Source organism: Melanerpes formicivorus, unplaced genomic scaffold (assembly GCF_026170545.1).
Source record: "Melanerpes formicivorus ecotype bairdi unplaced genomic scaffold, bMelFor1.0.p_v2 SCAF_8, whole genome shotgun sequence".
NCBI lineage: Eukaryota > Metazoa > Chordata > Aves > Piciformes > Picidae > Melanerpes > Melanerpes formicivorus.
The window spans coordinates 7961445-7975305 of record NW_027142360.1 but is presented as its reverse complement, the minus strand read 5'-3'; the positions used below and the strand labels follow the sequence as shown (position 1 = coordinate 7975305).

General features: G+C 44.3%; 1 protein-coding gene across 2 annotated transcripts in view; it reads right to left on the bottom strand.

The window, feature by feature from the left end:
* The window catches only part of BCAT1 (branched chain amino acid transaminase 1), a 70009-nt gene extending 62016 nt beyond the window's left edge, over positions 1 to 7993 (bottom strand). Inside the window, exon 1 of one of the 2 annotated variants that reach the window (XM_068141926.1) lies at positions 7838 to 7993. In XM_068141926.1, coding sequence (XP_067998027.1) covers positions 7838 to 7846 — 9 coding nt within the window. In that variant the 5' untranslated portion in view covers positions 7847 to 7993. The remainder of the gene's footprint in view (positions 1 to 7837) is intronic. The other variant, XM_068141927.1, reaches the window with a different exon arrangement.
* Between the last annotated feature and the right edge of the window lie 5868 nt (positions 7994 to 13861).

Sequence of the window (13861 nt, the reverse complement as noted above, 5' to 3'; positions counted from 1 at the left end):
AGAAGTATCTCTCTCTCCTACAGGCAGGAAGTTTAGGCATAGATTGTCCCACCAGCATACCTCACACCTGTTGGCAGTTGCTTCAGAGAATTCACTGGAAGGTGGACAGATTCCAGAACAGGGTGTGCACAGCTCCCCAGAAACTACATCTACAGCTCCTCTTCCTTATAGAGTCATACCCACCAGATCCACTACAATTCTTCTCAAGAACCAGCATAGATGACTGATGTGGTTTTAGCTGCGTACTCAGCAGCTATGCCCTATGCAAGCTTCTTGCGTAACAGCACACAGGATATGGCTGCAGAAGGCCTGCCTATACTAGTTCCAGTGAGTTTTAAGCCTGGCACAATTGGTTTGGAGTAATGGGTGATCTTTTCCTGGCTTTTAACAAAGTCTATGTTGTATCCTTGTGACATATCTTTTGCTGTGTGTTCAAACACTACCTTAATTTGATTTAACTGGACACTATTCAACAACATAGAGGAGAAGTTGAAGCTTTCCTCTTGACATAAATGGTCCTAGAAACAGAGCTATCCCCTGGAGAATATAATTGGAACCACCTACAATGGCGTTCATACTCTCATCCAAATAAAGAACAACTTAGAGAGGGAAAACATTTAAATGAAAGACATCCAGCTCAGAATATGCCAGGGAGCTTCTCTTGCTTTACAGTCTTCCTGAGTTTCAGTGGATACAACAAAAGGTAGCAAGCACAATCCACCACACCAAGTAAATGTAAATTATCACATAGTAGTTTACTAAACAAGCCAAGAAAAGCAGAGCACAACTAAAGTGTCACTGTACAGTGTCACACATTAATCCCTTGAATGGGGAAAAACACCAAGATAACACACACAAACTGCTGCTTTTCTTCATGATGTCTGCTCAAAAGCACAGTATTTTAAACTTGTGACAAAGCCAGATACTCCACCTATTTAGCTTATATTCAACTGTGTAACAACTTTAAGACAGGGAAAAATCACACATTGTAATACTAAAAGAATGGGAGCTACATTAAGGTTACCTGTGAGCAAGTCCTTCATATGAAATCTCTTATCATTTGTTACAGTGCCCAGAGCAAGCTGGATTCTGCCCAGGGAATTTGAGAGCAAAAGAACACTCAGCACATAAAAAGTGGCCTTGAAAAGCTATGGTTACAGATGAGGTATTTGCAAGAGGTGTCAGCATTAAGAATGCAAAGCAAAGAGGGGCCCTTTGCCAAAATTACAGCATGGTAAAAGGTCATCACAGTCTCTAACAGAAAAATGACAACTTTGAAATACTAAGAAATGCCACTAGAAATCAAGAAAATAAACAGGTGTGTGACAGGTAATGTACAGTTGTCCTCTTATGGTTCAACATTTGTGTCTATGACCAACCAGCCCTGCTCAGGTCAATAAATCACTTATTTTTAACACCCTCATGAACTAAGGGTTTTGTCCAGCTTCCACCTACATGGGTATCTTAAAACAGTTCAGAATTTGGCTTGATTTAACCACTGTTAAAATCCAGTTCACCTAGAAATGGCATGACTGAACATTTAATTTTATATGTATATTGCAATACATATTTTGCCCAGTTGACATGATGACTATTGTTGGCTACAGTAAAACCAGATAAAAGAAGGTCCAAAAAGAAACAATTGTAAATGGAGCATTTGCAGATCAATGGAGCAACAGAAAGGAATGTTGATGTTGCAGAGTTTGCTTCCAGCTGTTAAGACGAGAATCTGTCTCAAAATGCCCAAAATCATCTAAGAAAATGTATTTAAAGGCAAACCATAATGTTAAAAAGTGAAGCTATTCTGATGGGACAGACACTTGTCAATGTGAAGAGAAAAAACACCACACCACAGACTGCAGAACTTGTCCTGGTATTCTACAGAGCACTGTGAGATACTGAGGATGAAGCCCAGGCCATGGACTAGGCCATAGCACTGGATCAGATTGAGGAAAAAGCACAGCTATATTAGAAAGATACAGAAAGGAGAAAAACCTAAGCTGAACCAAATACAGTCAAACAACCCAATGGACTTCCTCTATGTTTACAGAAACAAAACACTTCCTGACAAGGGAAACTCTCATCTGTCTCCAAAACTGCACTTTGGTTTCTAAAGACAGTTAGTGCAGTGTAAGGCAGAGTCTGCAGTTAGTTCCCACGTACATGCAAATAGGTTACAGGATATCCAACCATCATCCTTGCTTCAAAATATCAAACGACGCACTTATGGTGAATAAACGCCTGAAGTATACAAGCATATGAATATTGTATGATGTTTTTCTGTGTGCTTGCATATGTGCAGCTGTACAGCTCAGCTATGGCAAATATTGTGGCTGCCTAGCCACTGCATGCTGTAGTAACTCCATGCTATAAATACTAATTCACGCCATGCCAGCAATATACTTTGCTCACATTGCACTTTTATACCAGTATACAACTATTCATTTTTAATAACTTTCACTCCCTGTACTTCAGGCAATATTTCCAAGCATTTAGGAAGAGATACTTTGATTTTGTAAGTAAGCACTGCCACAATGTAGGGCAGGATTCAGAAGAACTTAAAGAATTTTGACTTTTAACACTAGCACTCATTGTGACCTTGATGATCTTAATACATCTTGATGCCTTGTTCTCAGAAATTCTTATTGTACTTTTGAATGCTGTAAAACTACAGATCCTATAGGCTTCTATTAATCTGGGATCAAAAACTAAACCTGTTTCCTCAAACTTTAAAATTAGGGAAATAAAACCTGCATCGTGCATATGGTAAGAAACTTCCTTAGAAACCCTGCTAAATATGTTGAGAGTACTCCAAGTATTCAAATTTGCTGGGAAGTTTTCTTCCCCCATACCTTTTTGATTAATAATGTGTTTTACTCCATGCATCAAGAGAAATGATACTATTACTGCTGATTTTAAGTGGACTTTGTGTGAGTTTTAATGAATTACATGATGATGTGCAGTTGTATGAAACCTTGTGAATCAATAATCTGGTGGTAAGAGGGGAATGTGTAATTTTGTATGGCACATTTATATATTAAAGATACAGTCCTTTAAAGGTCACATTCCTTTTTCCCCAGTGCTTCATATGGATTTCCCAGTGTTTTATTTTTCACATACCCAAGGAAAAACACAATTTAGAAAGCTAAGCATCAAATATTACAGAAGTTAAAACTACTACACAGAACCTTTTCAGAAGCTGTAAGAATTCTGGCAGTGCACTGAACTTTACTTGCAGTTGAGTTGCACTGAAAATAAGTTAAAAGAAAACCTTGTGGATTCATCTCAAAACCAACAATAAGCTGCTAGGTTTTTGTAAAGCCAGCAGTATTAGAAACCCACCAACCTTAAGAAAGAGATGTTTAAATCCCTAAGGTATCACCTTAGCTTTCCCATTAGTAAATTGCCTTAGGAGTTTTGACATACCTCTTCCCTTCCCATGGCCAGCTCCCAGTGGTACAGTGATCCCTGTTTAAACAATCATTCTTAAGGTGCATGGTAAGAAACTAACAAACAATCTAGCAAAACCAGGATGTATTCTGGTTATAAGAAAAGTTGCTAGCTTGGCTCTTGGATGAGGACATAGAGGAAAGCTGTTGAGAGTGTAAGAAAGAGGTACAGTCCTCTTTCCTAAATCAGCAGTAGGCACACTGATAGAACACTGATAAACTCCAGAGTGTCCAAATAAATCGGCATGAGCCTCTTCACTGGACTGCTAACATTACTGTTCAACCTCCTCTGTTAAGGAATTCCTCAAGATAATACAGAAGACAAAATACTACTACCATACTGGTATGTTAAAAGGTCATCTCTGCACAGAGTTCTTTGTACTGTTACAAACCTAGCATGCAGGGTTCTGGACACACTTCCACACTACTGTCTCAAAGACCAAGAATGCATGTAAATATGTAAAAGAAAAATCATCTTAGCTCATAACCTTTTTTCCAGGACCACAGGAAAATCCAGGCTGGAAGAGGCCTCAGGAGGTCACCAGTCCAACCTCCTGCTCAAAGCTCAGCTCTGAGCTCAGGCCAGATTTCTCACAAATTTATCCAGCTGAGTCTTGAGTGATGGTGATTGCACGTCCTCTCTTGGCAACCTGTTCCACTGCCTGGACTGTCCTTGTGGGATCAACTTTTTCCTTAAATCTAGTTTAAGCCTTTTTCATTTCAGTTTATACCAGTCTCTTGTTTTCCCTACCATATATTATTGCTGAGCCACGCTCTTATCTCCTTGACTTTCCTCTAGGTTTCAGAAGGCTGCTGTTACATCACCCCAAAGCCTCTTCTCCAGACTAAACAAACCCAGTTCCCTCAGCCTCCCACTGTCAAAGCTGAAAAAAAAATCATACTCAGTAAAGGCAATGCAAACTCAAGCATTTATTACAGAACTGATGACTCCTAAAACAACAGTTTAAATAAAATTGAACAAGTGTCTAGTAGGGCACTCATCTTTCTGAACTCTAGCAGAAATTAATAATCAGAATTCCCTGTTGAACTAAACCCTATTCATATACCAGGAAAACCATTTGGGGGGGATTTTTTTGTTTGTTTGGTGGTTTGGGTGTTGTTTTTTTTGGTTGGTTGGTTGGCTTTTTTGCTTAAGAATGTTTTAATCAATTACTGTGTGAAATGCTTGAAATGCTCTAATATGCAAATTGAATTAGCAATAGCTGTGTACCTACTGAGACATCACATGCTGCACTTCATTAATGCATCAGGTATACTTCAAAATAAAACTTGGAACATACTGTAGACCTCAACAGAAGAAAGTGAATGAGTAACTCTGTTGGAAGGGTATTATGGCATTAGTCTGAAAACCAGTAATGAACTATGTGCCAAGATGTACAAAAGACAGATGGGTAGAACTTGATCATTTTTAAAGGCTGTTTAAATTATTCAGTTCACCTCAACTCTTTTGGATCATTTGATTATACACACCAAAGAGCAACATTAGACCTCTCCATAAACAAAACAGTGGATTTTCAGCTGCAATAGCATATGGCAATGAGCATGAAACTGCCATTCTACAACAGGTGCTCTATTTTATGAGGTAATGTTAACTGTCTCTAATGTGTATAAAGTGATGAAATTGTTTCCAAGGTAAATGAGGTCACCCATTCACTTAATCCTATGTAAGAATTGGAGTTATCAAGCTACAAGCATGTAAGTGGCTATGATTAACAAATTAGGGTCATGTATTGCTTTGATTTGTGCTCTAGTACCATTAACATTCAGAAATTCAACATGAAGGTTGTGCATTTAATCTCTACATTACAGCCATCACGGCTGTTGGATAGCCACAATTTATTATCAAAAGCCACAATCAGTACTGGATGGCTTGAGCTCACAGAAGTCTCTGATGAGCTTATCTAGCATTGTGGAGTACATAATATATCACTGTGTGACATGAAGAGGCCAGTCTTCACATGTGTGCTGCAAGAAGGCTAATTGTACAAATTTTCCAAGCAGCATTTACCCCCTAGCTCCTTTATGCTAACACTGAAGATCCTGCCATCGAAGCAGCTCAAAGTGCATTCTGCTATACAGTCAGCTGTGATTAATCACTTCAGAAAACGGCACAACATAAATAATGAATATGCCTGTTCCAATTCTGTAGCACACCCACACCAAATAGATTGTTTTAAAATGGCTGAACAAATAGAGAGTGAGTGCTTACAGAATTAATGATCTGTTTTACCTCCTTTCCTAATATTGCCCTCCTAGGAATAAATCCATGACTAAAATAATTCAGATGGAATTCACTAATCTATCAAATTAAACGAAGGATATGGCCCCCGGGGTGGTTTAGCAAGACAGCAACTGTAATAAGGCTACCTGATGGTTTTGTAATCTTTGCTTCTGCAGCAGATTTCAATGCTAAATTTCCATAGGAAAATTCAGAACATCCACCGGATCACACAATGCTTGGAGTGCTAGGCCCGTCAGTAACAATCAGTGCAATAGGTAGATAAGGCAGGACTGCAGAAACCAGAGGCATAATTCATTTCTTATACATAACATTCCTTTAAACAGGCTAGAAAGACAGGGTTGAGGCTGGGCTGGAAACGGTTCAAGGAGAAAGGGAGGGTTATGACTAAAAGCAGGAAATGATGAAGAGGGAGATGAAGGGATAAGAAGCTGTAATAATGTTGTTGCTTACTGACACCTTTATAAAATTATCGGGTTTTGCATAAACATTGTAACAATCAAATGGAAATTTTTCTGCACCTTTGATTCATGCTTCACAAATACTGAGTGACAGTCATAACCCTGAAGAGCTTACAGTCTGCACAGATGAGGCAAATAAAGGGTAAAAGGACTCGGACAGAACTGAGTTGCCCAAGGCTACACCACTTGCAAGTGACAAGCCTGTACTTATGTAGCTAATTGCTTCCTGTCTTTTCTACAGTAAAAATACAAAGCAACCTTAGGTTTTGTGCAGGTGAGAAGAACCCAGTGAGATGGCAGCTGCTTTGAGCAAGTAGACAGTTAAGTCTATGGCTGGCCTGCTACAAGTTTTTCACATGGGTATGGCAAAGCACTATTGCTAGGTGCTGGATAACACCCCAGAGACTGGGCTCGTGCCCTCTTTCCCAGGCACGCAACAGGTATGGCAAAAGTGATATAAGAACATGACAGCCTCTTACATTCTGTCCCTAAGCAATCTGGCTGAGAGCAGCTTCACGTGTATTTTCCCTGAGCAGCTTCAGATCAGTTTTCAGCCATGGCTGGTCTGCCACTCTCCAGTTGCAGAAAGTGCAACTGGGGCTGATCAGAGCCTCCTGAAGCTCCTCCAGGGCACTCGCCCATTCTAGCCCCGCCACCATCAGCAGCACCTGCACCATTGTTAAGGCTCACACAGGAGAAAGTAATGTAGATGAGACCTGCGATGGGATGAGAGTAACACTTGTCATCGATGCCTGAGAAGAATTGGGGAGACACCTGACAGTCACCTAACTGTTGTGCCCATTCCATCTGTTATAGTTAACAAAGGACAGCAAAATAACTCAGTCTTGTTTTTCCCTCAGCTGTTAACCTTGGTATAAGGCTACAGCTGGCAAGTTCACAGCCCAGCAAAGACCTTCTTCAAAGCCCAAGAATTATTCTTAGTACATCATGAAGTTACTGGAGTGTTCCCTCAGCCTAAGTGAAAGATACCCGTGCTATCTCCATGCCCTTTGCCTTGATAAGGAAGACTTCTTTTTAATCCCCAGATCAGCCTCACTGAGCAGAGCATAACCATGGCATTCATAAAGGAATCATTTCCACAGATGCTCATCTCTCACGTTAGTGTTCACTACTGACAACTCCTCCTCCATTACTAAAAAGTTATTTCTGAAATTACTCAAAACCTCTAAATACATACTGCTGGTTTTTACCCATAGTCTATTTTAGTACCACATGAGACCTATAATAAACTCATAGGCATAAAAAGGCATAATGCCTGTCAGCAGACCATACCTTTTGCAGTTTTAATCACTGAGAGTCGCATGTTACAAGTAAATGCTAAGAAATCCCCCAGGACAAATGCTACACCTTCCCTTCCCCCGCCTTCTCTCTCCTGACTCGTCATTTCTTTTCCACACGTTGTCTGCGATGAAGAACGTGGAAAGAGGTAGAACCACACACATCCTGCTTCTAAACCTCAAACAATAAACCTCTTGGGGATAGGAATCTCCTTTGCAAAGCACAAATATCCAATGAGAGCATCAAAATCTCTAAAAGCGAATCAGTAAACTACCGTTTTCCACGTTTGCTGAGGAAAAGCCTCTCTGCCGCTCTCCATTCCCGAAGGATGAACGAAGGGATTCTGGCAGGAAACCCGCTCCGCTTACCTTCATCATGCTGGCAAACAGGGAGCACCTCTGCCGTGGCGGAGCAGGCTCTCGACGGGTGCCGCTCGTTTCGGGCAGAGCAGCTGCTGGAACCCCGCGGGTCGCCGAGCACACGGCTGCAGCTCAGGGTGGCGGCGGCGCACTGCGCGGGCTCAGGGCCGGACCATCCGCCTGCTGCCGCCGTCGTGGCCACTGCCGCCGCTTGCGGACTCTGATTGCATCAGCGGGCGAGGGCGGCGCGCACGGCAGCAGCCAGCGGGGAAAGCGGCGAGGGACTGCGGGCTGCCCCGCCTCGCTGGTCCCAGCGGGCACGCACACCTCCCGCCTCGCCCGGCGGAGCCACGGGCAGCGCCGCGTTGGGGGGGGGGGGCGAGGCTGGCGGGCGCACACCCACCGCCCGTGCCTACCATCAGGGTCAGGTCAGCGCTCAGGGGCAGCTGTGGCTCTGCCCTAAAATGGCCCCACATCATGCGCTGTGCCTACCGAACAGGGACAATTAAATGCTTTCGAAGTAGTTTATACTGAGGAGCACACGTTCTTCGCACCCCTCTCTTTTAGGAGGCATTCAGAAACTCATCGTTTTCCGTCTCTGAGTCATTTCCTCCTTCTACCGTCCAAGCTGTCTGACACACCAAACACCTCGCTGTTTATCCGTCCCATCACTGGCAAGCCTCTCGGCTCTCCCGCAGCAAGGCAGCCTTTCCCCGTGCCCTCCGCCTTCCACTGATACGTGCACAACTTGTGCTAAGCCTTCCAGGGCTGGCAACGAACACAGGAGGGGCCCATGCAACCCGTTTTCTTTGGAGCTAGCTGGGGCTGCCAGATGTTTCACAATGGGCCTCTGCATCTTCTTGGCAACCGCTGCCTAGTCCATGCTGAAGCCCACGTAGCGACACCACAGCTCATACCTCAGGTGGCCATCTGGGGTGTACTGCTGGATCACCCATTTCTGTGTGTAGGTGACCACCACCTTGAAAACAGAAGAAGAAACATCAGAGGCTGGTTTAGTCTGTTCTATCAGTGCTGCTGCCAGTGAAACAAACAAACAAAACCTATGCATTTTTGTGAGAAAGTCCCAGTATAACCACAGCATGATGTTCACAGTGTGCTTACTTTCATCTTTACTGATATTATGTTGAAGTAATTTCTTCCATTACTACTGTTTTTTGTAAACGTTTTCCCCTTCTGTCCTGCTTGAGAGGAGTTGTAGAAAGCTGTTTCATCTCAGTGTTACCTTCTGAAGTGGCAGGTTCTGCTTTGCATGATGTACATGAATTATTCTCTCTTGTACAGTGCCATAGATCTCTGTTCCTGACACTCTTCAGCCAAGTAAAAAAGTGCTGTTTAATGGAATTACAAAAGTTTGGGTTCTGTAGAAACACAGGTAAACACCACCATACCAAAAATGAAAGTTGATGTGAAGAGTGATGTTTTCATGGATATTTACAAGAGAGATAAAGCCAGGAACAAGAGGCAGAGAAGGCAGCAAAGACACAGATAGAATTAATCATCAGTGAACTACTGCTCAGGAGAGTAACTCAATCTATTCACAGTGAATTATCTTCAGATTACAACCACAACGTGAGAACAGCCATAGTGGGTCAGGCCAAAGGTCCATTTAATCCAATATCTTGTCTCTGACAGTCAATGAAGATGCCTACAAAAGATTTATAAGAACAGAATCAGCATGTAAGGGCAAAATCCTGATATGCTGATAGCTTCAAGCAGTTTGTGCAGCATTTTACACATTCTTCCTGGATAAGCACTTTGTGAACGTGTCACTTATTTTGGCCCTGAGAGGCAAGAAAAGTATTATGGTCTAAGAATCAACCAAGGATAGAGTTTGTTTCCAACATTTCTTCTAGCTTTCTTTTTTTTCTAGCTACTCACCTGCTCTCCTTTTGCCTCCTGGTGGGGCAGGGTGGAGGTGCTGGCCTCTTCCAGAATGTCCCAGGCCATTGCACCTGCTTCATCTCAGTGCTGTCTGTCCCACAGATCTGCCAGAATGGGGCCAGCTTCCCTTACATCACAGAAAGCAAAATGTCAGTCACTCTTCTGAAAGCCAGTTAAAATGGTTTTAGGTGCAGCAGAGATGTGAATGGGCATAGGTGGATGCTGCAACAGGCAGCAGCACCTCAGATGTTGAGTGAGTAGGAGACTCCCACCTTGGATGGCTCCTTCACTGTTTAAGGGAAGCACCAAGATTCCTTCCCAGCCCATTCTTCCCATCCAAGGTAATTCTCAGGGTTGTATAACTGCCAATTGATTCTTTGTCCCCTGATGAGGCCTGCTGAAAAAATGGTAGAACAGAGAGGGGAAACACTTGCTAATTTGTGCAAAAAATGAGGGTAATTCTCCACACAGGTTCACAGAATCATAGAACTGTTCAGGTTGGAAAAAAACTTTAAGACAATGTCTGTGGATCTGTCACAATAATCAAGACAACTGTTAAGATAGCACTGCAAAGTCCACCACTAAACCATGTCCCTAGGCACCACATCTACACATCTCTTAACTATCTCCAGGGATACTGACTTAACCACTTTCCTGGGTAGTCTATTCCAATACTTGACAACCTTTTTGTGAAGAAATTCTTCCTTACATCCAATCTAAACCTCACCTGGCACAACTTGAGGCCACTTCCAATTGTCTGATTGCTTGTTAATTGGGAGAAAAGACCAATGCCTACCTCACTACAATCTCCTTTCAGGCAGTTGTAGATGGCAATAAGGTCTGGCTTGACGTCTTTTCTCCAGGCTAAATAACCCCAGTTCCCTCAGCTGTTCCTTATAAGACTTTTGTCACTCTTCTCTGGAGGAGCAGACTGAGGTGGTTCATCATAAAAGCCACTCAGCAAGGTCCAGTCACCATGGGTTCATGATGGAAGGGTCCTGCTTGATGAACCTGATCTCCTTCTATGATAAGGTGACCTGCTTAGTGGATGAGGGAAAAGCTATGGATATTATTTATATGGACTTTAGTGAAGCCTTTGACACCATTTCTCATGGTATCCTCCTGGAGAAAGTAGCTGCTCCTGGCCTGGATGGATGGATGCTTTGTTAGATTAACAACTGGCTGGCTGGGCCCGAAAAGTGGTGATGAATGGAGTTAAAGCCACTTGGCAGCTGGTCACAGGTGGTGTTCCCTGGGGCTCAGTTTGAGGGCCAGTTCTCTTTAATATCTTCATCAATGATCTGGATGAAGGAATTGAATGCACCTTCAGTAAGTTTGCAGATGACACTGAATTGAGAGGGAGTGTTCTGCGTGAGGGTAGGAAGGCTCTGCAGAGGGATCTGGATAGGCTGGCTTAATAGGCCAGGGTCAGTTTTATGAGGTTTAACAAAGCCAAGTACCAGCTGCTGCACTTGGGTCACGACGACTCCATGCCACGCTACAGGCTTGGGACAGAGTGGCTGGGAAGTTGCCCAGCAGGAAAGGACCTGGAGGTGCTGGTTAACAGGTGGCTGAACGTGAGCCAGCAGTAAGCACAGGTGGCCAAGAAGGCAAATGGCATTCAGGCCTGTATCACGAACAGAGTGACCATGGTTAGGGAAGTGATTGTACCCCTGTACTTGGCAATACTGAGATTGCACCTCAAACACTGGGTTCAGTTTTGGGCCCCTCACTACAAGAAAGACATCTTGAGAGAATCAAGGGGAGCTCCACTAGAAAAGTGATGCAGTCAGCAACCCAGTTGATGTGCCTCTACAAGAGCATATGCAGCATGGGCGACAAATAGGAGGAGTTGGAAACTACTGTGCTGATAGAAAACTGACCTGATTGCCACCACTAAAACTTGGTGGGGTGAATCCCATGACTATAGTGCGGCTACTGATAGCTACAGGCTGTTCAGAAGGGACAGGTAAGGAAGGAGGGGCAGAGATGTTGCCCTTTATGTCAGGAAATGGATAGAGTGTGAAGAGCTGTCCCTGAAGAATAGCAATGAACAGGTTGAAAGCTTATGGATAAGAACTAGAAACAGAGGCAACAAAGGGAGCCTTGTGGTTGGCTTCTGCTACAGGCCACCTGATCATAGGGAGCCCACTGATGAAGCCATTGAGGAAGTTTCATGCTCACAGGCTCTTTTCTTGCTGGAGATCTTCAATCACCCTGACATCTGCTGGAAAGTAACACTGCAAGCTGTAGGGGATCAAGGAGATTCCCAGACTGCCTCAGTGATAGCTCCTTAAGCCAGGTAATAGACAGCCTACTTGAGAGGACATGATACTGGACCTGATGGTCACAAACACAAGTGAGCTCATTCAGTGATGTCAAGATTGGAGGCAGTTAGGGCTGCAGTGGTCATGCACTGGTGCAGTTTCCAGTCCTAAGGGGTATGGGACAGGGAAGGAGTATAGTCAGGACTCTGAATTTTAGGAAAGCAAACTTCCAGCTTTTCATGGAGTTAGTCAAGAGGACCCTCTGGGAAACAATCCTCAGGGACAGGGGGCAGAACAGAGATGACAGATCTTTAAGGGATGGCATTTAACAAGTCCAAGTGCTGGGTGCTGCACTTTGGCTACGGCAACCCCATGCAGAGCTACAGGCTGGGGTCGGAGTGGCTGGAGAGCTGCCAAACAGAGAGGGACCTGGGTGTGCTGATCAACAGCCACCTGAATATGAGCCAGCAGTATGCCCAGGTGGCCAAGAGGGCCAATGGCATCCTGGCCTGCATCAAGAATAGTGTGGCCAGCAGGAGCAGGGAAGTCATTGTGCCCCTGTACTCTGCTTTGGTTAGGCTGCACCTTGAGTACTGTGTCCAGTTCTGGGCCCCTCAGTTTAAGAAGGACATCGAGGCACTTGAATGTGTCCAGAGAAGGGCAAAAAGGCTGGGGAGAGGCCTTGAGCACAGCCCTGTGAGGAGAGGCTGAGGGAGCTGGGGTTGTTTAGCCTGGAGAAGAAGAGGCTCAGGGGTGACCTCATTGCCCTCTACAACTACCTGAAAGGTGGTTGTAGCCAGGAAGGGGTTGGTCTCTTCTGCCAGGCAACCAGCACCAGAACAAGGGGACACAGTCTCAAGCTGTGCCAGGGGAAGTTTAGGCTCGAGGTGAGGGGAAAGTTCTTCACCGAGCAAGTTGTTCATCATTGGAATGTGCTGCCCAGGGAGGTGGTGGAGTCACCATCCCTGGAGGTGTTCAAGAGGGGATTGGATGTGGCACTTGGTGCCATGGTCTAGTCATGAGGTCTGTGGTGACAGGTTGGACTCGATGATCCTCGAAGTCTCTTCCAACCTTAGTGATACTGTTATACTGTGACACTTTCCTTAGTGCAAGAGCTCTTGATCCCCAGGTGTAAGAAATCTGGCAAGGGAGGGAAAAGACTGGCATGGCTGAATAGAGACCTGCTGATGAAAATAAAGAACAAGAGGGAATTGCACAGACAGTGGAAGCAGGGACAGGTAACCTGGGGGGAGTATAGGAACACTGCCTGGTTGTGTAGGACAGCAGGGCCAAGACATAGCTGGAGTGTCTAGCAAGGGATGCAAAGAATAACAAAAAGGCCTTCTGCAGGTACATTAACCATCAAAGGAAGATTGAAGAAAGTGTTCCCCCTCTGAGGAGTGAGAATGGAGAGCTGGTATCAGCAGACAAGGTGCTCAGTAAATTGTTGCCTCAGTCTTCACTGGCAATCTTACTCTGTACCTGTCCCAAGTTGATAGACCACTAGGTGAGGACCAGGGCAGTAAAGGTCCTCCCACTGTAAGGGAAGCAGTCAGGTGAAGTCCCTGGAGACTGGAGGATGGGAAACATTACACCCATCTGTAAAAAGGATAGAAAAGAGGACCTTGGAAATTACCGACCTGTCAGCCTCACCTTTCTGCCTGGGAAGATCATGACATAGATCCTCCCAGAAGCAATGCTAAAGCACATGAAGGACAGGGAGGTGATTTGAGACAGCCAGCATGGCTTCACCAAGGGCAAGTCCTTCCTGACCAACCCAGTGGCTTTCTACAATGGAGTGACTACATTAGCGGACAAGGGAAGACAAACACATGATATCTGTCTGGACTTCTGTAAAGCCCTT